The sequence below is a fragment of the Haliaeetus leucocephalus genome, unplaced genomic scaffold, assembly GCF_000737465.1.
Source record: "Haliaeetus leucocephalus isolate CR32 unplaced genomic scaffold, Haliaeetus_leucocephalus-4.0 Scaffold201, whole genome shotgun sequence".
NCBI classification, from domain to species: domain Eukaryota; kingdom Metazoa; phylum Chordata; class Aves; order Accipitriformes; family Accipitridae; genus Haliaeetus; species Haliaeetus leucocephalus.
Window position 1 is genome coordinate 719,816 of NW_010972637.1, and position 25,564 is coordinate 745,379.

The window sequence follows — 25,564 nt, forward strand, 5'->3', positions numbered from 1 at the left end:
CTGGACTCTGCCCAGTTGTCACCAATGAGCTCCAAACCCTGCCCCAGGGCTCCCCAAACACCCCTAAATCTAGCCCAAGTAGCCCCTACTGCCAAACCCTGCCCCAGGACTCCCAAACACTGGGAAATCCTTCTCAAGAGACACGAAACACCCCCAAACCCCAGAACGCCCAATCCTGCTTCACAGTCCCTAGACACTTCCCCCAAACCTGTCCAAACCATGTTCCAGGCCCTGCAAAGATCCCAAATGATGCTGAAGTGTCTCCAGATGTCCAACCCTGCTTATTGGTCACCAAGACCTGTCCCAGGGTCTCCATATCACCCAAAACTCTTCTTCAGGGCTCTCAAACACCTTCCTCTGAACCTACCCATAGCCTGCCCAGCTGAAGTGTCCTGCCCTCCTGGGATGCTCACACCAACCCTGGCATCCCATACCTACGTCTCCCAGCAGGTGTGCCCCAGGAAGGGCTAGCAGTGATGAACTCTACCACAGAAGCACCTTGCTGCCTTGCAGGGGTCATGACCATATGCTCTCTGGGCCAGGTTTGGTCTGACGCTAGGCTCTTAGCCTGAGGGGTCTCCAGGGGGTCCTCCAGCACCATGAAACTCTGGTCATATGGCTTTTGGGACTCCCCTTTGTGGACAGCAGCATGCCATGATCTGGGGGTTTGGAAGGGAGGGAAAAGATCCTTCTGGGAGGGCAAGAGCAACGCAGGCACCTAGACGCAGGAGGGGAATACCCCAGAGACTGCCCCCAGCTGCTCTGGCTGCCCTGGACCTCTTGCCTGTGCCTCCTCCTGAAGTGACCTCTGCCATTGCCGCAGCATAGTCTGAGGTGAGCCCTGGTGTGAGACAGAGCAAAGGCTGCTTTAGGGCCTGAACAGCACGAGCACTCCAGAGCCCCCTGGCTGTAACACTGACTCTTTGGGCAGGGCATGGCTTCGCAAATCGTCCCGAGGGGGACACCCAGTATCATCAGCCTTCTTGCCAGGCTTTGCAACCTGGAAGGGCAATGCATTTGAGAGTTGGGCATTCCTGCCAAACCCCCAGAGCTGGCTGCCTTTTCATTTTGGATTAGCTAATTCTGAGTAATTAGAGTCTGGCTTTTGCCAAAAGATGAGATCTCAGTCTTCTCTTAGTAGTGTGCAAGAGATGGGAATTGCTGAAAGCAGCCTGGCAAAGCTTTGCATATACATGGGGCAGGTTGCAAGCAGTGATTAGAAGCTGTGGTTTCTTGCAGGGCCAGGGAGACTGCACGACAAGACCTTAGTTCAATGCCCTGCACTAGTGCAGTGTTCCTGTGGAGGCAGCAGAGGGGCAGTAGGGTAGATGTCCAGTCTACACCAGTCATTTAAGAGCACTGCAAAGAGCAGCAGAGTCTGAAGGAGTGGATTTGTGCCACATGTAACTCTGCTTAAGCTTGAAGTCTCTCCATCCTATTGACGATTTCAGCATTTTAATGTGGTCTTTCTGCTAAAAGAGCATGTGCAACACCTGCCTTCCCTGGACTTCAAGGGGGATTGTCTGAGAGGACTGCTTTCAACACTGAGTGTGCTGCTTTTCCACAAAAACGGGGTCACAATGGCTGTAAAGTTTTACAATTACCTGGCAGATTCTGTGGAACTTTTCCATAAATTTTATACATGATCACACCTCCCTGCAAGGGAGACCACTTGGGCAGAGCCCACTTGGCTACAGCGGGGATGCTTGTTCTTGCAGCCAGTTGTGCTGATTGGAGAGCAGCTGTACCAAAATTTCTCCTCCTCTTTTCCTCCTCCTCTGCTCCCCTCACCTCCCCACAGTAGTGTGACATGGACGATAGCTTTAGCCATGCTTTTTTGTTTTAGGTTTGGAGGTTTCAAAAATGTCTTTAAAAATGAAGGCATTCACCAGTGGGCACAGCTTCACAGATATTGCAGTTCTTGTAGCTGTACTCACTTCCAGCCACTGGAGGTGGCTGTCGTCCTGCTTTCTGGCTGGGGACAGCAATGGCCTTGACAATACAAGCCTTTGGGTTGCTCTGTCTGGCCCACAGAAGTGCAGCTACCACAGGGTCTTGAAATTACTGCAGAGTGATGGAGTGATAGGCTTAGGCAAGGATGCTTATGCTATAGCTGTTTAATTTTTGGATGTGTAACTTGCTAAATTTTATTTAAGTCTTCCTCCTCCAAGCAAGGTGTCATGGCATCCATTTTGGGGGAGGCAGGGGGATGAGCTCCCCACCTGTGTAGGATGCCCCATCCTTGCCACATCTGGAGGACTGATGGGATTGCGCAGGGGGTGCACAAGTCTGTGTTCTTGGTGCAAATGGAAGGCACCAAGTTGGAACAGGTCTAGGAAGTGCTGCCTGCCCTCACTATTGGCAAGCAAGGGCCATGGGGATGAAGAGTGCTGGGCAGTGCAGGGAGTGGGAGGAGAAGCACTCGACATACAAGGGCTACCCATCCAAACGGAGGGGCTGCTGCTTTGGCCACAAGAGCTGCCTGTACTGTGACAGCACGAGGGAGCCCAGGAAAGCCTGGGGACTGATAGCAGAGGAATAGCTTTTGATTGCCTCCCTTGCTGCTTTGCAGGCTCACTGGTGGGACTGATCAGGGAGCCAAAGTCCCCAAAGACCTTCAGAAGACTGGCCTCTAAGCTCCTGCACCCCTGCGAGGCCACCACCTCAGGGAAGAAGGTCTGTTTGGGGAGCAGAGCCCCTTTGCCCCCTGCCCCAGCTGGAGACTCTGCCCTGCTGCAGGTGAATAGGCCACATCTCCCTGGGTGAAACTGGGAGGTCAAGGCCTGCCTCCCTCATGGGGTCCAGCTGACTTAAGAAGCCCCAGTCTGAGTGCCTTTGGGTTGTCAGTGCTGACACCCAGGACTGACCATTGGCAACCCTTCCTCTGCCCCCTCCATGTCTCCCCCTTGCATATCGCGTGCTCCCAGAAACAGCAGCCCTTGAGCAGGATCTTCCCTTTTCTCCTCACAATGCTTGGCAAGGGGAAAGCAGGCTAAGGTGAGGCTGCATGATGGGCACAGCGGCACCTCTCATGGCTTCTTTTCCTCTGTGTTTCCTCAGTGCCAGAGGAAACCCAGTGAAGGCTCTCAGGTTTCCCAAACTTTTCTGAGAACATGTCCTGCAGTGACCTCCCAAGGGAAGAGACGTGGAGACCTGTGAAGGAAAGCTTGGAGTGAATCAAGCAACCCAAACCAGGACTGATGCCTGAGTACAGGCTTGAATACATTTGTCTATCAGCTGGGGAATTTAATATCTATTCCTTAACAACGCAGTTCTTGCTAATGATTCATACTTACATGATATTCATCATCCTCTATTCATTTGCCACCCTGTGGGTCTGTAGCTCTATGCTCAGTAAGCTGTGAGTATCATGGAGCTGATGCCATCTCTTTAGCATGGCTTCTGAGTGGCTTCTAGTCACAAAGGGAAAGGTGATGAGGCTCAAAATCTCTTTGAGGAGAGAGGTCAGGACTTAAATGAGCTTGTCTTTTCTCTTCTGATTTTCCTTCATCATGCCTGATGTTTTTATGTTATTGCCTCTCTCCCAAAATGGGCAGAGGGCTCCTCTGTTTCTCACACTGATTATCTTTGTTTTGGTTTTGCTATGTGTATTCAGAATGTTTCTTATTTGCAGTTCCTTGTTCTTATCTTCTGGCAACATTTAGCTACTTGAAAACCTTCCTTCTGCACCTCCACCCATCTTTGCCAAAGAGACCAAGGGGGCTTTTAGCTCGAAAGAGCAGCTCTTGAGCAGGGAGAGGTTGTTTTTTGAGGGGGGGGAGGAGGGGGAGAACACAAACTGGAGCAGGTCACTTTTTAAAACTAAGAGTTAAGGCAGAATGGACAGGATGAAGCAGAGCCAAGTTTCTACAGAGTTTCTTCCTCCAGGCATCCTGTGTTATTCCCTCTTTCTCCAGGGGGATGCACTTGATTAAATCACTCTCTTCTATTAAAGGACCATGATGTAGCAAACTAAATAATGCCAGTACTATCCATCATATATTAATAAATCCCACAGTTCCTGAAGTAGGATGACAGAGTGTGTACATAAGGGAAATGTATCCAGGCAGAAAGTACTATAATAGATGTTTCAGCTAGTTAATATTTTTCCTACCACCCTTCTGGGATCCTTTCCACAAAACCTGCCAAGAAATCTAGGTTTGTTCCCATTTTGTAGCACATGTAGTTCCAGGATGTATTTTCTTCCATCCAATACCACCATCTGACTTGAGCCAAAATGGTTGAGGGAGCTGTCTGCAAATCAGGCAGACATGTGAACACATTGCAGCTACAAGTAGGACCACTTGTTTTAAACCTGTGATAAAAGTTCCCTGGGGAGTTTTAAAGCACTGATTGCTTTTGGTGTTTATTTTATTTAAGGTTGCAGAGTATCAGGCAGAACTTGGACATGCTAGCTGCTGCTTTACATACCTCTGAAGAGCTCCAGCCTCACAGAGCTCCAGAAAGCTGTATTAGTTTGCTTTCACTGTTAGGCCATGAAATCCTTGTGACAAACTTGATCCAAAGAGAGGTGTAGGTGAAGGTGAGGAGTAGACAACAGGTCTTGAGGCTCTGGGGGTTGGAATAAAATAAATCTCTATTTCAGAAAGGCATGAGGCACAAGAATTTTTTCTGTAGCCCCAAAGTATAATTGCTTTTGACTTTCAGCCTGTATCTGTCCTGCTTACTGAGTCTCTTTGCTCAGGGCTAAAGGTGTTTGAACACAGTGGTCCTAAAAAGGGGCAATAACAGCTGACAGGATGGCTGCTCCAGCCATTGTCATAATTTGTTTTTTTCATGATGTGTTGCTTCCACTGCCAGCTCCAATCACTTCAATATTTTTATATCTATACAGTTTATACATGTGTTTGGGTTTTTTTCTACAGTATTTTCTTTCTTTTGAGGAAGCAAAAAGTATCTTCTGTCTTAAAGTTTCCCTGGATTTGTTTTTAACATTTTGATGACAAATCTGCTTTTACTTACTTAAAAAGACAGCACGAATGTTAGTTTGGTTTGGGGGTGGGAGTGGGGCGGTGGTGTTACAGTGTAGACAATCTTCACCTCAATCCCAAGCAGGGTGACCCAATCCTGTATAGGCAGGCATTCCTGTGCTGGTGTGCAAACACCTGTGGAGTCAATCCAGACTTTGCTGATATGTCCACTGCCCCCTGTGAGAGATGCAGCATGGGAGTACCAGACACTGACCCAGTACTCATCCCATGGCAGCACAAAGGATCTCACTTGAACCTCTCTAAAGGTCTTTAATGAGGCAGCTGTACTCACAGGAGCATCCTTGGGGCTGCTTTTCTCCAGTACAGCCCCTGCCCGTTTTGCCTTCCTGGCACTGACAGCCAAGTCTGGCCAGCACAGGACAGGGCAGGCACAAACTGCTTGGTCATCAGACTGCAGCATACCTCACCCCAGGCTCATGTGAACCTGACCTTCCTCTGCCAGCCCCATGCAGTCCCCAGGGAAGGCTGCAGAAAAAGGGCAGAGAGAGTTGGCTGTTCTGAGGGGCTGCAGGAAGCCTGCAGGGTTATCTCACAGAGCAGAGTTGCTCTAGAGACAGGTGGTGGTAGTGTCCTGCAGAAAACCTTTGGACTGAGTTGCTCCAGGGACCTCAAGACTGGCTGCTGTGCAAGAGAAACAACCTTTCTTGCAATGGAAGTGTTGTCTTGACCCCAACTGTGTGCAGAATGGCAAGAATGCATATCCTTGCCTGTGTCAGAGGGCTTCTCTAGGATCCACAACTGTGATGGGAGTTGTTGGCTGACCTTTATGGCCCTATCCTGTGGCTTTACAAAAGCAGAAGGCCTCTAGTGAGACCAGACCACAGCCAGGACCATTCACCTTTGCAGGAGGCTTTCTGCAGTACCAGTTTTCCAGTGACCCCTACAGACCTATTGTAGACACCTCTGCTGGGATTCCCGGGGTCATAGAAGGTTGGTAAGTGTCCTGGTTTCAGCTGGGATAGAGTTAACTGTCTTCCTAGTAGCTGGTACAGTGCTGTGTTTTGAGTTCAGTATGTGAAGAATGTTGATAACACTGATGTTTTCAGTTGTTGCTCAGTAGTGTTTAGACTAGAGTCAAGGATTTTTCAGCTTCTCATGCCCAGCCAGGGCACCTGACCCAAAGTGGCCAACAGTGTATTCCATACCATGTGACATCCCATCTAGTTTAGGAACTGGGAAGTGGGGGGCAGGGATTCGCCGCTCAGGGACTGGCTGGGTGTCGGTCGGCGGGCGGTGAGCAATTGCCCTGCGCATCATTTGTACATTTCAATCCTTTTATTACTACTGTTGTCATTTTATTAGTGTTATCATTATCATTATTAGTTTCTTCTTTTCTGTTCTATTAAATCGTTCTTATCTCAACCCAGGAGTTTTACTTCTTTTCCTGATTTTTCTCCCCCATCCCACTGGATGGGGGGGGAGTGAGTGAGCGGCTGCATGGTGCTTAGTTGCTGGCTGGGGTTAAACCACAACAGTAAGGCAGCCAGACCACTCTTTTGGTGAGGAGCGGACATGGGTCCACCCCAGCATACCAGACCCATGCCTTAACATCAAAATTCCTCTGTCCTGCTAAGATTTCAGCTTCACGCTTTCCGCAGGCTTCCCAGGGAAAGGCACATCTAAATGGGAGCTGTGAGAGACAGACAAGTTATGCAGCTTTGAGAAGAAGAATCTACAGTAGTAAGCTGACTTCAGCTATGGTGGTAATTACAGACTAGCACAGAAATTTGAGCCTCTGTTGTTCTAAAGACAAAATGTGAAGTTAGCTGAAGCAGCAGAAACAGCCGATGGTGCAAGGTGCTATTTGTGCAAGCTACTGGGCCTCACTGTTAGCAATGCCATAACTCCTCTATGGCATGCTGCCAGGGTATGACAAACTATATAGTGGAGGAGCTACCTGCTCCGCTACACAGTAGGAATTCAGAATGAACCTCAGACACCTATAAGTCTGATGCATGAGTAGAGAGAAAAATCTCCTCATTCAAATCTCTTTTATATGCGTGGATAAAGATAAGCGTGTCTTAGCTGGTGCAAGGCAGACTTTCTGACTAGGGCAATGGCAGATTTTGGAGACATTTGCTAGCAGTATTTCCTCACCCCTCTAACATATCCTTCAAAATAGAGCTAACTGTAGTTTAACCTACAGCTAATTTCACACTGTGATTTTAGGGATCTGAGATACCACTTCACATCATCACTTTGACCACAACTTAATGCACTTTTGGCAAATACAGAGACCTTTGGTTTGTGCTACATAGCAGATCTGATGCACCCTTGCATCTATAAAATACTTTTTGAAGTGTAATATAGTGAGAAAAGAATTATCTTTTCTTAAACCACCCTTTATTAAAAAACATAAGCATTTGTAAATATATAAAATTATAAAGTACCAAGTGCTTCTTGCTTCCCAGTACAGTAGGACTCAGGAGTAGCATGTAAATTTGGTGTTAAACTGTTTGGTGTATTAGGTCCAGGGCTGCAGAACTGACCAGCTAGTTTTGCAAAAGACAGCTAATCCCATTCCTCTGACAGGTCCAAACTGATCTTGTTTCACCTCAGGTTCAGACTTCCTTCCTGCTCCTTTTGACAGTGCTTACTAGTGAGAGCAAGGCTGGAGCTGTAGGAACTAGCAGGCTCCCAAGAAGGATGCAGCTAGGTGTTTTACAAAGGAAGAGATTTCCAGTTGCTAATGGGGAAGATAATTCAGGCACTGAGAGAGCTCCTCCGTACAGTGTGCCTCAGGGGAAGTGCATCCTTTGCTTTGGGATCATCCTCTAGCTGGACTGGACAAAGCCAGTCACAGGTCCAATGTGCATCAAGTTACTTTAATCAAGAAGTACTCAGATCCTCTTGCAAGATGCATGGTATGAAGCATCACCAAGTCCACTGAAATGTTATAGGTTAAAAAGTTCTCAGGTTGTACATCTAGACCTGAACAACAAAGCAGGACACTGGACTGCTGTGGAAGTACTGTAAAATGAAAAATCCAGTTGTACCCATTGCAATTGTTAGGGTAACAACTTCAGAGGGGATCTTTTGTGTCACTACCCCTCTCTTCTAAGACTGAAGAACAGCTGTCAGCTGCAGAGAGAACTGGAAGGTGCTTGTTGATGTTGTTTCTTACTTGGTCTTCCCTGGAAAGCCCCTATCATGTGCAGAAACTTATGACACATCCCTGCCTTCTCTAAGTGGTCACCTTTGCCAGTTCTCCTGCCAGCTCCTACCACACCAGGCACCGCCATGTCATTCCCCAAAAAGTGAGCTGCCCTCTTAGTGTTTCCCTACAGGAGAGCATGAGTTGGCCTGGGGAGGGTACACTACCCTCATCTTACACCAGCATGTTCATCTTCTTGTGGAAAACTTAACTAACCCACTGGAACTGCAGGAGAGGTGGAGAAACAACAGAAGCCCCAGTAAAACAAGCTTATCCTGCATGTCTCAGCATCTGGCAGAGGACCAGAAGGGTGAAGAATGCTGCCATATTTAACTTCTGCTGCTTACTGATACTTTCTTTTACAGGCAGCACTGCAGGCAGGGCTTTTCTTTTCTTGTTTGTAAGAGAGGACAAAGTGGCTTATTATAACAGACTTGCATTATAGATCACATACGTACACTTCCCTGCTGCAATGGAAGGATACTGTAGCTCCTACGACCCTTTAGCTAAGATGTACAATTAGCTCCAGCCTTAGAGTGGAAGAGTTGTTATGCTGTACAAGAACCACAGTCCTTAAACAGAGGTTTTCCACTGGCTTTGTGACAGGCACAGCTTCCACCCCTCTGAAAGCTTCACCCCTGATACAAGTACATGAAAATGAAAAAATAGCTGAAATATGATATTCCTTTCCTCTGAAACAGTTCTTTAACTTGAATCAAGTCAGCTAAAAATCCCTGTTACCTGCTTAGTTGTCCAGTCCCACTTTGACCTTTCTGGCAGCCTTTCTTACAGCCTGGACTCACAAATAAATACAAGATTGAGGGAAGCACAGCAAAGGTGCCCCAGTGACACCTCTGCTCTAGCCCTTGCTTGTTGTGCAACAGGACCTGAATATCCCAGTGTGCCAGCTGAGCATTTGCAGTCATGGTCCCTGCCCACAGGTCTGAGTCCTTCCCTTACTGGGCCCTTGGCATCCCCTTTTTGGCCTGGTTAGGCTTCAGGAATATTTGCTGTTGCTGTATCTTCTGCCTTGACCAAATCACCACTGTTTGTCTCAGCATGGAGCCGCTTGTAGTCAGTGTGGAAGAAGATGACGTAGAAACAAGCCATAGCACTACAGAGGCCAGCCAGCACCAGTACCGGAGCTGCAAAGAAGATGATACACTCTTAGACAGTGAATTCACAACTCCCCATGGGTGCAGAAGTCCAGAGCAAGTCTGGTCCTCAGCAAATGCACAGCCTCCCAACGACTACCCCTGAGGACAGTGTGCAGCTCACAGGGGGGCAACACCAGTTCGGTAACAGCCAAACCTTGTCTCATGTAACACTGGCATAGGAAGAGGATTTGAGTGAAACGTGAAAGGTTTCCAGGATTCTTGTCCTCTATGACCGCAGAGGTTGGAGGTCTTATACCAGTGCACACAGTGTGTTTGTGGGAGTGTGTGTTTCTGTGTACATGTACATGTTTGTGTGTTGGGGGGGTGGTGAAGGAAGTTACAAGAAAGACTGAATCAAAACACTTGAGCTTCGTAAGAGAACAGATCCACACAGGTTGTGCTTCTTGTTATATCATCTGAAAGCGAAGTGTAGGAAAGGTTCACTAAGGATAAATAATCAAAGAAAAATTTGTGTTGAAAGAACTTTTTCTGAAGGAAAAAAAAAGTAATTCTAAAAGGCTATGGAACAAGGCCTGTAAATGTAGTTACCTTCTCATTTCAGCAGTGCCTCAAATAAACATCTCCATGCCTTCCTCCACAGATGTCCTTGCATGTATCAGACCACAAAATGGGTAGGAATGGGTACCTAATAATGCAATCTAGCTCTGATCTGATGAGATGAAGAGTTGTGGGCTTTCAGACATGAAGCAGTCAAATTGCTTTTGGGGGGCAGTTATTGTGAAGCCTTTTTCTCTCCCAGCTAGTGGAGCTTGTTTTGGGGAGTTTCTGCTCAGCCAAGCAGGATATATTTAAAAGGTGTTTGCCAGCCTTTGTGTTACAGTGTGTCCCCAGGAGTTGGTGTCAGTATTACATAAATATGAACCAGCTGAGAGATCAAAACCAGGGTTTAGCCTGTAGTGAAAACACATTTGTGCTCCTGTCCATCTCAGTTGCTGTCTCTTCTGACCAGCTAGGAAAGGAAGGGAAAAGTGGAATAAGTCAGAACAAAGCTGTACCAGCATGTTACGAACCCAGGCAGCTGTGTGTGCAGAAACAAGGGAAGTAGCTTTTGGTCAATGCCTTTGTAGTCTTGGCCTCCCACACTGCAAAGCAGCACTGGCTGTGCTAGGTGGACAGTGTCTTCCCCCCAGCTGCTTTCTAGCTTGGTGAAGCTCAGATCTCTGCAGGGTGGCCATAAGAGAAATTTTAACCCAGAGCCAGCAGCAGCATTCACAGCACCTTAGAGGTCTTCCCTTTTCAATCCTGCAGGCCTGGTTTAGCAGGAGCAGCAAAGAGTGCACCATCAGGTTGGGAAAGGTGGCTAAGAGATGCTACAATAGGAATCAGTCTTGCAGGCTCCCTCACAGTGAGACCTGGAGGAAAATGGGAGGTATGTGGGGTGCAACCAAATGTCCAGCATCATTTCCCAACACATACTTACTTGTCCAGTCCAGGGCTCCATCCTGATCAAGGGCACAGGTGGAGGACGGATCCTCAGAAACATGCACGGTGAGGGCTTGTAACAGAATCATTAAAATCACACCTTCAATCTGGCTGTGGGGAGAAACCAACATGCAGTCATGGTGCTTGTCCCATTCATCAGTGCTGCAGACAAGACCAGCTTCCCCAGCAGCAAGAAAGTGAGGCCCCTTTCTGGAGCAGGGTCCTTCTAGCACAGAAAGCTACTGCCAGCTTCCTCTGGCCCAGGCACTTGGTTAACTGGCTCAGAGGGTGTCCAGGTCAGCCTTTCAGCACACCCCTAGACACTGGGCCAGCATGGCAGAACCACTGTCCTCTGGAGGCAGGCAGGAGTTGAACTACAGCTGTCAAGGAGCTGAGGCTTAGTCACTGGGCAGAGACTCGGAAATACCTCTCACTGCAGGGCTGAGGATGGGAAAAAGTCAGTCTATGACTTCAGCCTTATTCATAGCTGGCTGGCAGCAGCAACAAAGTCCACAACCAGAGGGAAACAGCAGCCTTCAAAGGTGGTGTCTAATGCCCCTCTTTGACTGATGTTTCTTGCTGCTGCAGCTCCACCTGACACACACACATGGCACCAGGCCACATATATCACTGCTTGGGGCTCCAACAAGTCATTCCTGTTGCAGTCCAGTGCCAGTCCTAGGCATGTAAATTGATCACGGGAAGGACTGTCACTGCCCCATCTGTTGTGACCAGCTGCCAGTAATAAGGCACATCTTCCTCAGCAGAGCACTGAGACCTGACAAGTGCCTGTACTGCCATGGGAATGTGTGCCCCTCTCAGGCATACAGCTCCCATCTGCTTCAAAGGTAAGTGCTGCTGGGCATGGTTAAATCCTGCTTTGTGCCAAGCAAGGGAGACCTTCATCTTCCTTCCTGCATTTCTTGCACCAACTCCACATACTCCTGCTTGCTTTAAAACCTTTAGACCTTCAGCTCTATAGCTCAGCCAGCCAGCTCCCCCCATTGCCACGGTCATGTGCACAGCCATCAGAAAGAAGTTCAAGCAGGATGGCTAGCACTGATGTCCATGTTCTTCTCTATCTGCACACATGTGTGTGTGTATTTGAATCCAAGCTCAGCTGCCAATTCAATTTAACCTGCCTGCTTACCTTGCAACAAAAATCAGGCCTGTAGATGTGCCCTCTCCCACAGGGTAGGAGCACTCCACAGCCAGCTCCATGGCAATAGGGTAGATGGCAAAACCGAAGAAACCAAAGAGCGAGCTGGTGATGGCCAGCGTGATGGCCCGATGTCTGAACCGAGAAGTCTGCAGGCAGAAAAGCAACACCAAAATCGCAGTGTCAGCACTGCTGCGCAGGAAGTCTGAACTCATAACCTGCAGGAAGTTCCAAGGGCTCATTGTTCTCACCAGTACATTCCCTACCTGTTCCTGAAATGTCTTTTTTACCTCCAACCCTCTAGAGTCAACAAATGGCTACACCATGGAGATTTATCTGTTGAAGGGGAGCAAGGATCAGCAGAATTACCTGAAAAGCGTTGGTGTGGTTGTATTACTGTGACTTGACTTCCTGGTCAGGAACTTACCAGGAGTGTGCGCAGCGTATCTCCAGCACCAAGTGAAATACACTCCTTCCTCCCAATGCAAGTTAACGTTTCAGAAGTGGTGTTTGCATTGGGTTATGTATGAGAATTCACTGGGTTGCTGCAGCTAATTGATGAGGAAAACTATTCCTTATCATGTCAGACTGATGTTTGTAACGTTGGGGTTTTACCACAAAAAAGACCCCACAAACCAAACAAAAAAAACACCTGAAACATTCACAAACCCTGGTGATAAGTTTAGTGCCTAGAACAGCCCTGTCCCTAAGTCTGGAGGAAAGAGCATGGCCTCGTCCAGCCAACACTAGTAAAGTCAAGGGCATAAAACCTGCAGCCACAGTGCTGGTATCTCCTTCCTTAACCATGTAATAAACTCCCACAGAGGACAACAGGTATCTGTCCTGGCATGGCTGTAGCAGGCCTGGCCCAGCTAAACTGGTAAAGTCAAGGAAAACTGTGTGTCAAGGCATCAGGTGTATTTGAATGGGTGTTTTTTGTTTTACTACTTTGAGCTAGTAGTTCATCTGTATGGAATGAAGGGGATGGAGGGAAGGGGAGGAGGGAAGGGGAGGAGGGAAAGGTTTGCTTGTTGCTCCTAACATAGCCTCTTGCCTACTCTGTGCCTCACCTGAGCCCAGGCATGCTGATTTGTTTTCAGAGCATCCCCCCCAACAAATGCCAGCATACTAAAGGGGGAAATGCAAGGTCTGCTTTAGGCACCCTGTCCTACACAGAGAAAAGCATTGCATTTTTCTGTCTCTTCAAAGCAGAGCTAACATCACTGGGATCTTGGCCCAGGGGGAGGTGTGATCATGCTATATTGAAAGTCTGTATTTTTCAACACACAAGAGAAATGCAGACCACAGGCCTGTTGGGAAAGCAGATACCTGAACCAGTCTGGGTCCTCTGCAGTGATACGAGTCCTGTGCCTCATGCTCAGGTTTCTGCTGGGTGATGGCTGCCATTGGCAATGACTATGCTTGAGTGCAGTACTTGCACGCCAGCCCCCATGGTTTCTGCATCTCCCTTGTCTTGTCCTCCTTGAGGAACCACTGCAGAACTAGGCACATAACTAGTTTGTTTCTGCTAATCTTACACTCCTGGCAGCCACCACTCTTAAAGGCAGGTGTTGGGAAAACCATGCCATTCTTGTTCATTATTGTAAGATGGATATTTAGCAGTTCCATTTCTTTTTGGAAACAATGGTCTCAGGGCCAGTAAACAAACATGGTGATTCAATGTAAGGAAGTAAAATTATGCCAATTTATTTATATCCTGAAGCAGTCTGTCTCAGGCTCCACAGTGACTGTGAAATCCTCAGTAATGGGCTTTTCTTTAAAACATTCCTAGCCCAGAGATATAATCCCAAAGCTTAATAAATACTAGGACATCAGATGACCTTGGTTTGAGTAGATGATTTATCAGACAGCAACAGAACTAAGCCCACAGGTATGATGCAATGCAAGGGAGAACTCACCACTGCGAACATGATGCTGGCAAGTGCACTCAGACAGAAACAAATCTTGGTGGACTCTATGAACTTCCTTGTCCGGTCGACATACAGGCCTAGCAGGAAAGCACCCAACAAACCACACACTGTGAACAGTGCACCATTCAGGCCAGCAAATTCCTGGAGGACAGAAGAACAAGTAACTGAGCAACTAGAGCAGTTAGGAAAGAGGTTTTAATGTCATTGACCCTTCTGCCTGCTGCTAGTGGGTCACTTACTTACTAAGGCAGGAGAAGCTTCCCTGCCCATTGCGATAGCTGAGGCCTCCACTACCTGAGTAGCAAATAATGGGGCTAGAAGTGTGTGGGGACAGCAGGGTCACAGCAGTCTGAAGGTCTCAATGGATGACAAGTCTCTGCACACCTAACAAGGGAGGCTGAGTGCAGAGCAGCAGCAGTTCCCTGGCATTAAATGCTCTAACCTGGGCATGAGACTGTTCTTGGCTCTTCCAGGGGAAATCAGGTGCCTTGTCCACACTGGTGGTAACAGGTCCAACTGCCTTGGGATCTGCTCCTGTTCATAATCATGCTCCTTTTCTTACTAGGGACCAGGGACCTGCACTGACAGAATGCCTTCTACAAGGCTAGCAGCCCCGAAGTGTGTTAGATGAGACACAGCATCGCCTGGCTGTAGCAATGATGTCTAATTAGAGAGGCAGTGAGCAGTAGTCAGGGTAGGGTACATGCCCTGTTTCCTGCAGAGACTATCTTTACTTGTCCGGCTCCTTCAGCTCCAAATGCAGACAACAATCCTGAAAGGAGGAAAGCTTTAACAAATTTGGGTAAACATTTTTGGGAGCCCTAGGAGCAGACTGGAAGGAAAGGGTATCTGCATTAGCTTCTGTGGGCTAAAGGGCCAGGGAATTCAGTCACACACAGACAAAAGCATCATGATGCATGGAAAGCAAGCCTGAAAAATTTAAAAGATTTCCAGGTAAAAGCAATGGAGTGTGCAAATGTGACCTGGCTAGGGAGCATTGAACCAGGTATCACACCTGGGCGTTGAGAGGGAGTGGACAGAAACCAGACAAGTATATGTGCATACATAACAGCTGGAGAGGTGTTTTAAGAGAACTTCCAGGGGGTAAAGGAACAGCAGGACTGAAGTGCTGCCTGCCTGAGGGGAAATGCAGGAACAGGGGCTATCCCTTGCTATTGTAGGGAGAGAGCAGGAGGAATCAGCTGTGCACACACTGTGCTCAACAGTAAAAGCAGCACCTGGCCGGTGTCATGGGAAGGATGGGGCAACAGCTGTCACAGTACCTGTGACTTCCTCTGCTGCCCTGGCTTCAGGTAAGACTGTGCAAAGAGGAAAAGGTATTGCAACAGCCTGCCTTCAACTTCACTCTAGGGCTTCGCTGGGCCTCATCCTACTCTGGGGAAGGTGTTAGAAGGCTGCACAGACATCAGTACTCTAGAGTGGCTTAGGAAAAAACACAACACTCTTTTCCTAAAAAGTGTTTGAGGAGTGATTTGCAGATGGGAGCCTGGCCATGGGCAGTAATGAAAATGCAGATCATCCATTATACTGAGAGATTGACTGTGCTCTGGATTAATGTACTGCTTAGTCTATATCAGACAATGTAAGCAAATAAGATATGAGACAGTGCAGCATATTCAACCGTCTTCATTTTGTTCTGAGTCCCTTATTGTATCATAGGTGACATGGACAATGGGGAAAAGGAGGAAGACTCACATTTGAATACCCCTTTTCACAAAGGATCTGTTCTAGCAGAGCTGAAAAGCAGGTGAACATCCCAATTCCTCCTCCAAAGCACACTGCCAGGATGATGTATGGCTTGTTTCTCAGGAGCTAGAGAAAGAAGTTAATATGTCATTTAAACAAGTGGAGGGGAAAAAAAGGCCTGGCTATGACAGTAGACTTGAGGGTCGGTGGCTCCGACCTGTTGAAAATGTTGACAGGGCAACCCTGTGTTTGTTATAGGAGTTTGGCTCTCTCCTGTCCAATCAGCCAGAAGACAAGTTAACATGGGGACCCTGTAGGGAGGAAGGATCTCTTCAGTGCCAAAATTCTTCCTTCACTTTGCCACGTGCTGTCCTACCCGTTACCACATCTGCTTAGAAGGCTCAGGTTGTGTGCTCCTCTTGGATGAGCCCAGGTGTTCCTGTTTGAGCTAGCCGAACAGCAGCCAGCCCACAGCTGAACAGTCAGATAGCATCTCTTGCAGCTTTGCTGTGAGCAGCTGCCACTCCCTGAGGAAAGAAGGGATCCTGGACTCCTTCAGGGGACTTTCCATTGGGGGTTTGTTGGAGTTCAGTCTGCTTTGTCAGCAGATTTCCCAGCATATCCCTGTCTTGCCCAGCTGCATTCCTCACTCCACCACCAGTATCTCTCTGTGCTACAGTCACTTACCATTTTGAGCCCCGTGAGGAATGGCTGGGAGCTGGACTTAGTGGCACTGGCTGAAGGAGGTGTTGGAGGAACCTTCTCATGAATCCCCACAGTTGCTACAGCACAGGCTGTTACTGCTGGGATGGCATAAACACCCAGCTACACAACACAAAGAAAGGATATGTTACCAGTCTTTCTAACTCCACTGCCTCCAAATAAATAAATCAGCTGGACCCCAATCAGCCCAGATGGCTGATTAAAGCAGTTTTCATTTACCATCAATGGGATGTGCTTTCCTTCAGGAACTAGTGCAGGTGACAGCACGTTTGCTATAAGAATACCCAAAGGATTGGCTGGAAGGAAATAAAACAGAGAGAGAGAAATTTTTGTCATGCAAGCAGTCACAATCATGTGTCCACCCCTACTGCCAGTCAGCACCAGAGCTGCAGTGTGCAGCAGCACAATGAGCAAGGACAGAACAAGGCATATAAAGGGAGAAACTAGGAGGGGAACATTTGGAGAATCTGACTGTCCTACTGTTGCTGCATCTGTTCCCTCACCCCCATGAAGTCTGTTCTATATAAACCCATTTACCTAACTCCTGTAAACTGGTTTTCAACTATGAATTACAGTGTCCTCACCTTCACAAGACTGCCTCAGTAAATGCTAAGCTGAAGGGGGTTGTCTGTACTGGAGTAGGGGCTTGCATCGCTATGGGGCTGGAGCTGAGCAGTGTGTGAAGCAGCACTCCTGGGACTCAGTTTGGAAACATCCAAAACTGCAGGAGACAATTTTTTAACTTTAAGGCAATGTTCTGCAAACAGTCAAACAAGTGAAGTTTTGAAGATCCCTACTGTGCAGGGATGGGGTTAGGAAAGCCAAAGAGAACCTGGAATTAAGTCTGGTGAAGATGTGAAGGGCAACAAGAATGGCTTCTAAAAGTACATTAGCAGCAAAAGAAAGGCCAGGGAAAATGTGGCCCTGCTGCTGGATGGGACAGGAAACTTGGAAGACAAAGGACATTGAAAAGGCCAAGGTATTCAAAGACTTTTTCACCTCAGTCTTTACTGGTAAGACCAGCCTTCAGCCCTGAGACCAGAGGTGAAGTATGGAGCAAGGAATATTTACCCTTAGTGGAGGAGGACTAGGAAGTCCCTGGTACTGATGGGATGCACCAATGAGTGCTGAAGGAGCAGGCTTTTTTCATTGCAAGGTCATTCTTGGTTATCTTTAAAAGGCCATGGCAATTCCAAGAGGCTCCTGAGGACTGGAAGAGAGTGAATGTCACTCCCATCTTCAAGAAGGGCAAGAAGGAGAATCCAGGAAACTCATGGCCTTTCAGTCTCACTTTGATCCCTGGGAAGGTCATGGAACAACTAATCCATTTCCACTAGCCAGCAAAGGAGAAATGCTTAACCAGCCTAACAAGCTTTGTACAATGAGATGACTGTCTGGGTGGATGAGAGGAGAGTAGTGGATATTTTTATCTCAACTTTACTAAGGCTGTTGACACTGTATCCCATAACATCCTCACAGACAAGCTGAAAAAGTACTGGCTAGGTAAGTGGACAGTGAAATGAACTGAAAGTCAACTGAACAGCTGGGCCCAGAGGATTATCTTTACTGGCATGAAGTCCAGCTGGAGGCCAGTCACTAGTGGTGCACCCCAGGGGTTGATACTGGGGCCAATACAGTTTCACCTTAACAAAAAACCTGGACATTAGGGCAGAGTGCACCCACAGCTAGTTTGCAGATGATGTGACACTGAGAGGAGTGGCTGATAGAAGAGATGGGTATGCTGCCATTCAGAGGAACCTCAACAGGCTAGAGAAATAGGCAGAGGGGAACCTTGTGAAGTTCAACAAGAGGAAATGTAAAGTCCTACACCTGCAGAGGAATAACCCCATCTACCAGTACACACTGGGGCTGACCAACTGGAAAGTAGCTCTGCAGAGAAGGACCTGCTGTGGGGGGTAGGGGTCCTGATGGACACCAACTTGACCATGAGCCAGCCACACAACCTCACGATAAAGAAGGCCACCAGCATCCTGGGCTGCATTAGGCAGTGTTACTAGCAGGAGGTGATCCTTCCCCTCTACTCAGCACTAGTGAGGCCACATCTGGAGTACTGTGTCCAGTTTTGGCCTCCCCAGTACAAGGGAGACATGTACTTACTGGTCCAGCAAAGGGCTGAAAAGATGATTAAAGGACTGGAGCTTCTGTCATGTGGGGAGAGACTGAGCAAGCTGTGATTGGTCAGCCTGGAGAAGTTGCTGGAAAGTAGTTTTGCAGGAAGGACTTGGGGTCCTGGTGGACTGCAAGTTGATCATGAGCCAGCTATACACCCTTGCAGAAAGGTGTCTAACAGCTGGGCTTTATTAGGAAGAACATTGCCAGCAGGTGGAAGGCAGTGATCCTTCCCCTCTTGTCATCCCTGGTGAGAAATATCTGGAGTGCTGAGTCCAGTGCTGGGCTCCTCAATACAAGAAAGATAAATAGTTAATGGAGCAAGCCCAGTCAAAGGCCAAAGACATGATTAAGGGACAAGAGCATCTCTCATATGTGAAGAGGCTGAGAATCCTGGGACTATTCAGCCTGGAGAAAAGAACCTTGATCAGAGATTGTAAAGAAGAGAGAACCAGACTTTTCTCAGTGGTACCCAGTGGCAGGATAAGAGGCAATGGGCACAAACTGTAACACAGGAAACTCTCTCAGAATATAAACTTTTTTACTGTGACAGTGGTTGAACACTGAAACAAGACACTCAGATAAGTTGCAACATCTCCATCCTTGGAGACAGTCAAAACCTGACTAAACATGACCCTGGGCAGCCTGCTCTAGCCAACCCTGCTTGCACATGGGGCTGGACGAGACTATCCCAAGAGATGCTTTCCAACCTTGTCCATTCTACGGTCCTGCTGAGGCATCATTAGTAGTGCTATAGGACATGAGAACCATAACATTTCTGCTTTGTACTTGGCAAAGTACTAGCTTATGATCCTGGTGAAACATTACCTGCTTCAAAGTACATGGACACATGTATTTAGTGATGCTTGTAACAACAACAGCTTCCAAGGAGATGGATTAAAGCTTCTCCATTGGGGTAAAATGCATCTGGGCATTGTAGTGGACTGCCTGGGAACAACTGTCAGGTATTTCCATGAACAATCCCCACACTGAAGCAGTTCCAGAAGGTATGGGAAAGGTGTGGAAATGTGAGCATTAGGCTAAATTTGAAATGACTAAGTGAGATAATCTGAGTAATTATAGGGTTTCAGTCACCTACTCTTCCTGGGAAGAGAAATGATATGAGCCTAGACTAAGAATGGAAAGGAGATCAGTGAGTTAATCAACTGTACATTATGGTCTAGGAGTCCTGGTGGATTAGCTTGCAGTACTCTGCAATGGGGCTGTGTGTTTTGTGGACAGTGATGCCAATGAACTAAAACTCTGCAGTGGGTAGAAAATGACATGCTGACAGAACATAGTAAATGAAGAATCCCATGGACAAAGCAGAGGCCACTTCAGTGGACTCAGACAAGTCTTTCTTCTCCTGACACAGGAGAATTTATCATGATCTTCACAGGGGATCAGTTCTTAGCCCTGCACTGCTTCTCTGTAAGTCTACAAATGATGGGGAAGACCAAGATACAATAAATACCCAAGAGCACAGCTGAGTCATAGTGATTTCAGCTGCTCAGGAGGCTCCTGGATGCAGGGTCCATTTTTGTCTGCACACAAGCACAGGGAAGCCTACGTGGAGGCACTAACAGGACCTGTGGGGATACTGACAGGAGGCTGTAGGGCCAGTTTCTGTGTGCAGCACTGATACTGACCTGCAATGCTGAGTGCTGCTGTCACATTAACACAGGAAATGAGAGCAAGCTGAGAGAAAAAGCTCATGTGAGCAACAGGCAGACACTGGGAAGTGGCAAAGGGAAATGTGCCTGTAAAGTGGTTGGGTTGGAGCCATTCAGTATTTCTAGACAAAGGAGAGAAAAGGTGACTGTCTATAACTACCTGAAAAACAGGTGCAACAAGACTGAATAGCTGGGGAACGAAGAGCATCAGACAAGAAGTAACATGTAGATGTTTGTCAGTAAGGTAATTAACCACTGGAGTAAATGACTGGGGCTGTGGCAGATGCTCCTTCTAGGCAATATTTAAACTTTCTTGAAATGAAATCCTGATTTTGTACAGCAGACAGTAACGGGTATTACCAAGCATTATTAATGGAAGCCCTCTACACAGCAATATCCCTATGTTGCAGCAGATAATAATCACAGCCCATTCAGTCCTCACACTGATACCTCAACATGTCACAGATTGAACAGCTTCAGGTCTTGGGTTTCCACTGTTCCTTGCTCTTCAGTTTTATTCTTTCCCATAGTTAGATCCACTTGGTCCTGTAAGGACTGAGGACACTACATGAAAGAAATGCTCTTTGGCTGGTCTGGCTTTTCTCTCACTTAAAAAGAGCAAGTTGTCTGCAGGCTGGGATCCTTCAGGGGAGCGAAGGACTGAGGGCCCAGTGGTCCTTGGTAGTACTTGTATAGCACCACACTGACAACAGTGGAAGGTGAAGGTCTATCTCAGCCCTGGGAAACAAGGCGAGCCATCAGGTCTACCCTACTGTAGAGAAGGCAGTGCAACCATAAATCCACGCTTGCAAACCAACAGTGCCCATGCTCTGGGTTTGCCACACCATTGGGAAAGCTGTACAGGGGTGCTCCTATACTGCCCTTTTCCCCATGCCTAGCCCTTCCCCACAGCTCCAAGGCAGTGAGGAGGGAAGGTGGCTGTTGGCTGTTTTGAGGGAAGGGCAAGTGGGGCTCCCCTGCACATGTAGGTACTGTGAGATTTCCCAGCTGGAGCCAGTGAGCCAGCCCAGTTTCTGGGGCACCTGTCAAGTCCTTGGAGAAAGGAGAAAGAGATTTCTTTGGGATGCTGGGGAAAAATGTCACATGGAGGGAGGAAACACGCCTGTGAAGTGCAGTATCCTGTCTCTAGCAGGGCCCAAAGGGGCCAAGAGAGGAATGAGATTAGAGCAAGTGTATCTGGTGCCTCCCCTCCAGTTTCCCAGCTTCCAGGCACTTCGCAAGGCAGATGTGGTTTCTGCATGGGTAGTCCTGCTGCATTTAGCATCCCCAACATGTTTGTTTGGCCAGCTGAGTATATTTTATCTGTATGTGCATACATATCAATGGGGAATACATGCTCAGCCTTGCTACTGGACGAACTGGTGGATAAAATTGCTGCAGCAGCCTCACCTCTATCCAGTTACAGAATTTGGCAACTGTGACCACTGGCATCACAAGCAATTTGGACACCTTCCTAACAAGCTGCAGAACTAAGACCACTACAGACTTTAGATTTAGTAACACTGAGGGCTATCCATGACCTCTATGATATGTAGGCAAAAATGATCACCTTGTCATGGCAGAGAGGAAGAAGGTTGGGATCCTGGGTGGCTTACTTTGAACTTTGCACTTGGATGTGGCTTATGCCCACTTCTTGCTCCCCAGCATGGAAATGCCTGCCTGTCTTGTGGGGCCTTGAAGGCACTGTTTTATTGCACATGGCTATGAGACTCTTGGGCACAGCTGTATTTGCAGGGCCAAATGGCTGTAGTATGGAGGGTTTCCTCTGCCTGCTGCGCCTCTGAATGGCAAACAAATGCTAGCAAGTTCTGGGTGGCAGCAATATTACTTTGCAGCTGTCACTTACACATTGATGCGATCATATTTGCTGTTGCTCTCTGGTGGTCTGGGAACCACAGCGCTGCCAGTTTTGTCGGTGAAAAGATGATAAGTGGCTGTGCCAGTGCACAGAGGCACTGCCCAGTAAATAGGTACCAGTAACTCTGGGAATCCAAGCCCAGGAACTTCAGGACGCTGAATATCCGGATGACACTACCCATCATGTTCAGCCACGCGCTCAGGATCACCTGCAGCAAGCAGAAACAGCCAGGGGTTGTGTGCTAAAGCCCAGAGGGCAGAATTTAATGTGAAAGAGTAGCATGAGCAGGGTCTCAGATGCACTACAGGAGACACTGGGTGTTAGTAATCACTAATGAATGGCAAGTTGCCTGCAGACCACCTCCACCCCTTTGGGCCACTGCAAGATGCTCCTGATCCAACAGTGAGTTACTTGTCTCCTTAAGGAGCAAGTTGGCTGTCCTAGCCCCACATGACAACTATGCCCCAATGTAGCTTATGCAAGACAGCAGACACGGTCATGGAATTGATGAGAAATCCAAAGTTGACTAATTACACCCCGTTTGCAAGTGTGTGCCATCACCCATATTTTGCTGTGACAATCCAAAGATCATGGCAATGAGTCATCCAGCATACGGAACCTGCAAACACTCTTCTGTACCACTAGCATGCTTGTGTTTCAGTACCACATTCCACAAAACTCTTGCTTCTGGGAAGACTGTGTAGAGTACCCAAGCTGGCTTAGCATAGACCAAGCTCTGAGCTGACAGGGGTCCCTTGCTTGCACCCTGCCCTACTGCTCCTTAAACTGACCCTGCAAAGAAAATAGCTGTGCTAACGCTATTCCACAGCAAACCCTATCCACAGCAGAGTGGGTCACAGAGTCAGCTCACAGCATCTGTCCCTGTCAGTTGCCTAAGACAATAAAAACTGAAGCAAGAAAAGACAAGTAGGGATGCAACATTATCCTGATTTTCCCACTGCTCCCCAGCACAGAGGTGATGATATGACAGCTATTACTGAACTAAGATGGACAGAGCTTTCAATGTGCTCATCCTCTGCAGCATTTGGCAAGACTCCCACTCACAGGATGCATGTCAGTGCTTTGTGCGGCTGCTGCTATCTCTAGGTGAAATGCCCTCAGGGACACAGAACAGTTCAACTCACAGTAGATCTGAGCCCCACGCTGTCGAGAACCCATGTTGCCACCAGACCAAATGGGATTGAGATGAGGAGGTACACTACTGAGAGCCAGTTGACCATCTCCAGGGAAATGTGGAAGTAGACAGCTGCCTTATCAGCCACAGGAGCAAACGTCAGCCACAGCTGCAGTGTAGAGAGCAAAGATGGGTAAGCATGAGCACCTCCACCAGAACAGAAATTCAGCATCCCCTCAAACTGTCCAACTAAGTTGTGAAGGGGCTCACTATCTTAGTCTCTCCTTGAAATTAGGATGTTAAGGCTGGTAATAAAAATTCAAACCCCCAGTGTCCACAGTTACTCATGCTAGAACTATTTTACCACTGATGCCATCATTATCTTGGGCCAGAGCACCTCATCCCCAATCCCCTAGTGCTGCTGCTGGGAGCTGGCAGAAGCAGAGGTCAGTACCTTTTCTGTCCCCAGGGTGAACATGTTGGCCTGTGATGCATGCACTTACCTGATGTAAACCACAAGCAATCCTTCTATGTTAGCATAAACAAAAGAGAGGCTGCCATCTTCTCTCTGCAACTGAGAGCCTCTTAAACTCAGCCTGGTATTTATGATTGCATTGGTAACCCCTGAATGTGGCCTTGTAAGAACAACTTTGCTATGTGTCAGCCAAGAGAGACATTATTCCATGTTGTCCTACACTCAACAGTTAGGAAAAAAGGGCCTAGAAATTTGCATATGCAATACATCAGAACACATAACAGGGAAACAGAAGAGGTTCTTTAATAACTATCCATTTTTTTCTTCCAGTGCCATATCTGAAAATATTTCCCTAAACCTTGTTTTAGGCACTGATTTCATAAGGTTGCTGTCTGCTTCTGTTTTCTTCTGGGAATGATGAGGCCTGCTTTGATCCTCAAATCAGCTCCTGAGATCATGCCCTCAAGAAAGAAATGAAGGTACTACCCTAAACTTAAGGATGTTTCTGTGGATTCTTTGCGAAGATGCCCTCTCTGGTGCTTTTCAAAAAGACAGGCCTAACCTGAGAACAGGTTTCAAATAATGTGGATGTACTGAATACTCAAGATGATAAAGTTTGCAGAAATGTGAACAAAAACTTCAGCAATACCTTCCTGTAAAAGAACTCCAGCCACTGTGTCTTTCCGGGTACCCGTCTCTGCCATCACAAGCTTCCTCTTCACAGCCTGCATCCTGCAGACAGCATCAGCTGCAGCATTGATGTGTAATGGGAAAGAGGCCTGAGTAACCCCGGAGCAAAGTGTGTCCCTACACGCTGCTGCATGTTATTTCCAGTGTTCCTATTTACTTCTTGCACCCTAGAGACCATAAAAACTGCCACATTAAATGGAAGCAGAAGAGGAGACAGGCTTGTCTTCTCTCTCAGTGTCACTCTGTGAGAATAGCCACATGAAAAGCATTGTTTAGCTAAGCTTTTCTCCTAGCAGGGATGCAATAAGTAGATGGCAGTAACAGAGAAGTTCTGAACGTATTATCAGTGTCCTAGCAAGGACTCTTAACATCAGCCCTTTCCTTTCCTCTGAAAGGAGCTCACAAGCCAAATTTCCTGCATTCAACATGAAGCTCAAATCACTGTGCTGGGCTCAGACACACCCATGTAGGATCAAAGGTCTGGCAGGGAGTGGATTTGCCATTTACGCAGCTTCTACAATCATTTAACTGTTTAAATGTTACAAGTATCACTAAGGCATGAACATTAGTTTGATCATGGGATGGTAAACTGCTGCTAAACAAAACCCAGCTATGTATTTCCAGCAACAGCAATTCTCAGTTCCTCACTGCCTTCCAGAAGGGGGAGGGAGTGGGGGTGGTGGTGACGGTGATGAAACACTGTACCAGGAAACAGTGTAATTAAAGAGATGACACATTTTGTAAGCCAGCTTCAGCTACATTTTTGCCTCTCCTGTTCCTCCACCAAAGATGCTCACCCATGCATGACATCAGTAGCAGAATGATGCCACAAGCCAGAGCACAGCATTTTGTGTTCAAGTGGCTGTATACATCTAGGCAAGCTGGGGTCAACCATTCTGGCATGTTTCCATTAGACCCAGTAAAACCATTACTTGCTGAAAATCAAGCATTTGGGCTGCCCTGTAGCTCTCTCTGGAGCAAGAGCTCCGGTTCTAGCACATGTATGTGAGAGCACAGAAGGTGGGAGGTTGCAGCCTGTCCAAGCCTGCGTGCGTTCTTCAGAATGGGAAGTGGGTTTCTTTATGGGTCTGGAGAGAAGAAGTATGTTTCTGCCTCCATTCAGGCAGGGGTTGTTTACCATGTGTTGCTCTAACAGAGAAATTAAGAACTGGGCAATGGAGCTCAAGGTGTAGCTGTGGTCAAAGTGGCCAACAAATGCCCCTGCAACAAAGACATGGCACTGTGGAGTTTTGCCAACACAAGGAAATTGCCATGCTACACAAGTGAGTATGCCAC

General features: G+C 47.6%; 1 protein-coding gene across 1 annotated transcript; it reads right to left on the reverse strand.

Annotated features, from left to right (window-relative positions):
• Positions 1–6,500: 6,500 nt before the first annotated feature.
• Positions 6,501–23,581, reverse strand: MFSD7 (major facilitator superfamily domain containing 7). The gene is made up of 10 exons (XM_010566030.1): positions 23,558–23,581; positions 23,114–23,272; positions 21,957–22,176; positions 16,506–16,582; positions 16,251–16,388; positions 15,573–15,689; positions 13,845–13,997; positions 11,917–12,074; positions 10,765–10,877; positions 6,501–9,311 (listed from the first exon to the last, which is right to left on the reverse strand). The coding sequence occupies exons 1-10, from the start codon at positions 23,579–23,581 to the stop codon at positions 9,157–9,159; spliced, it is 1,314 nt and encodes a 437-aa protein (XP_010564332.1). The 3' UTR covers positions 6,501–9,156.
• Positions 23,582–25,564: the final 1,983 nt, after the last annotated feature.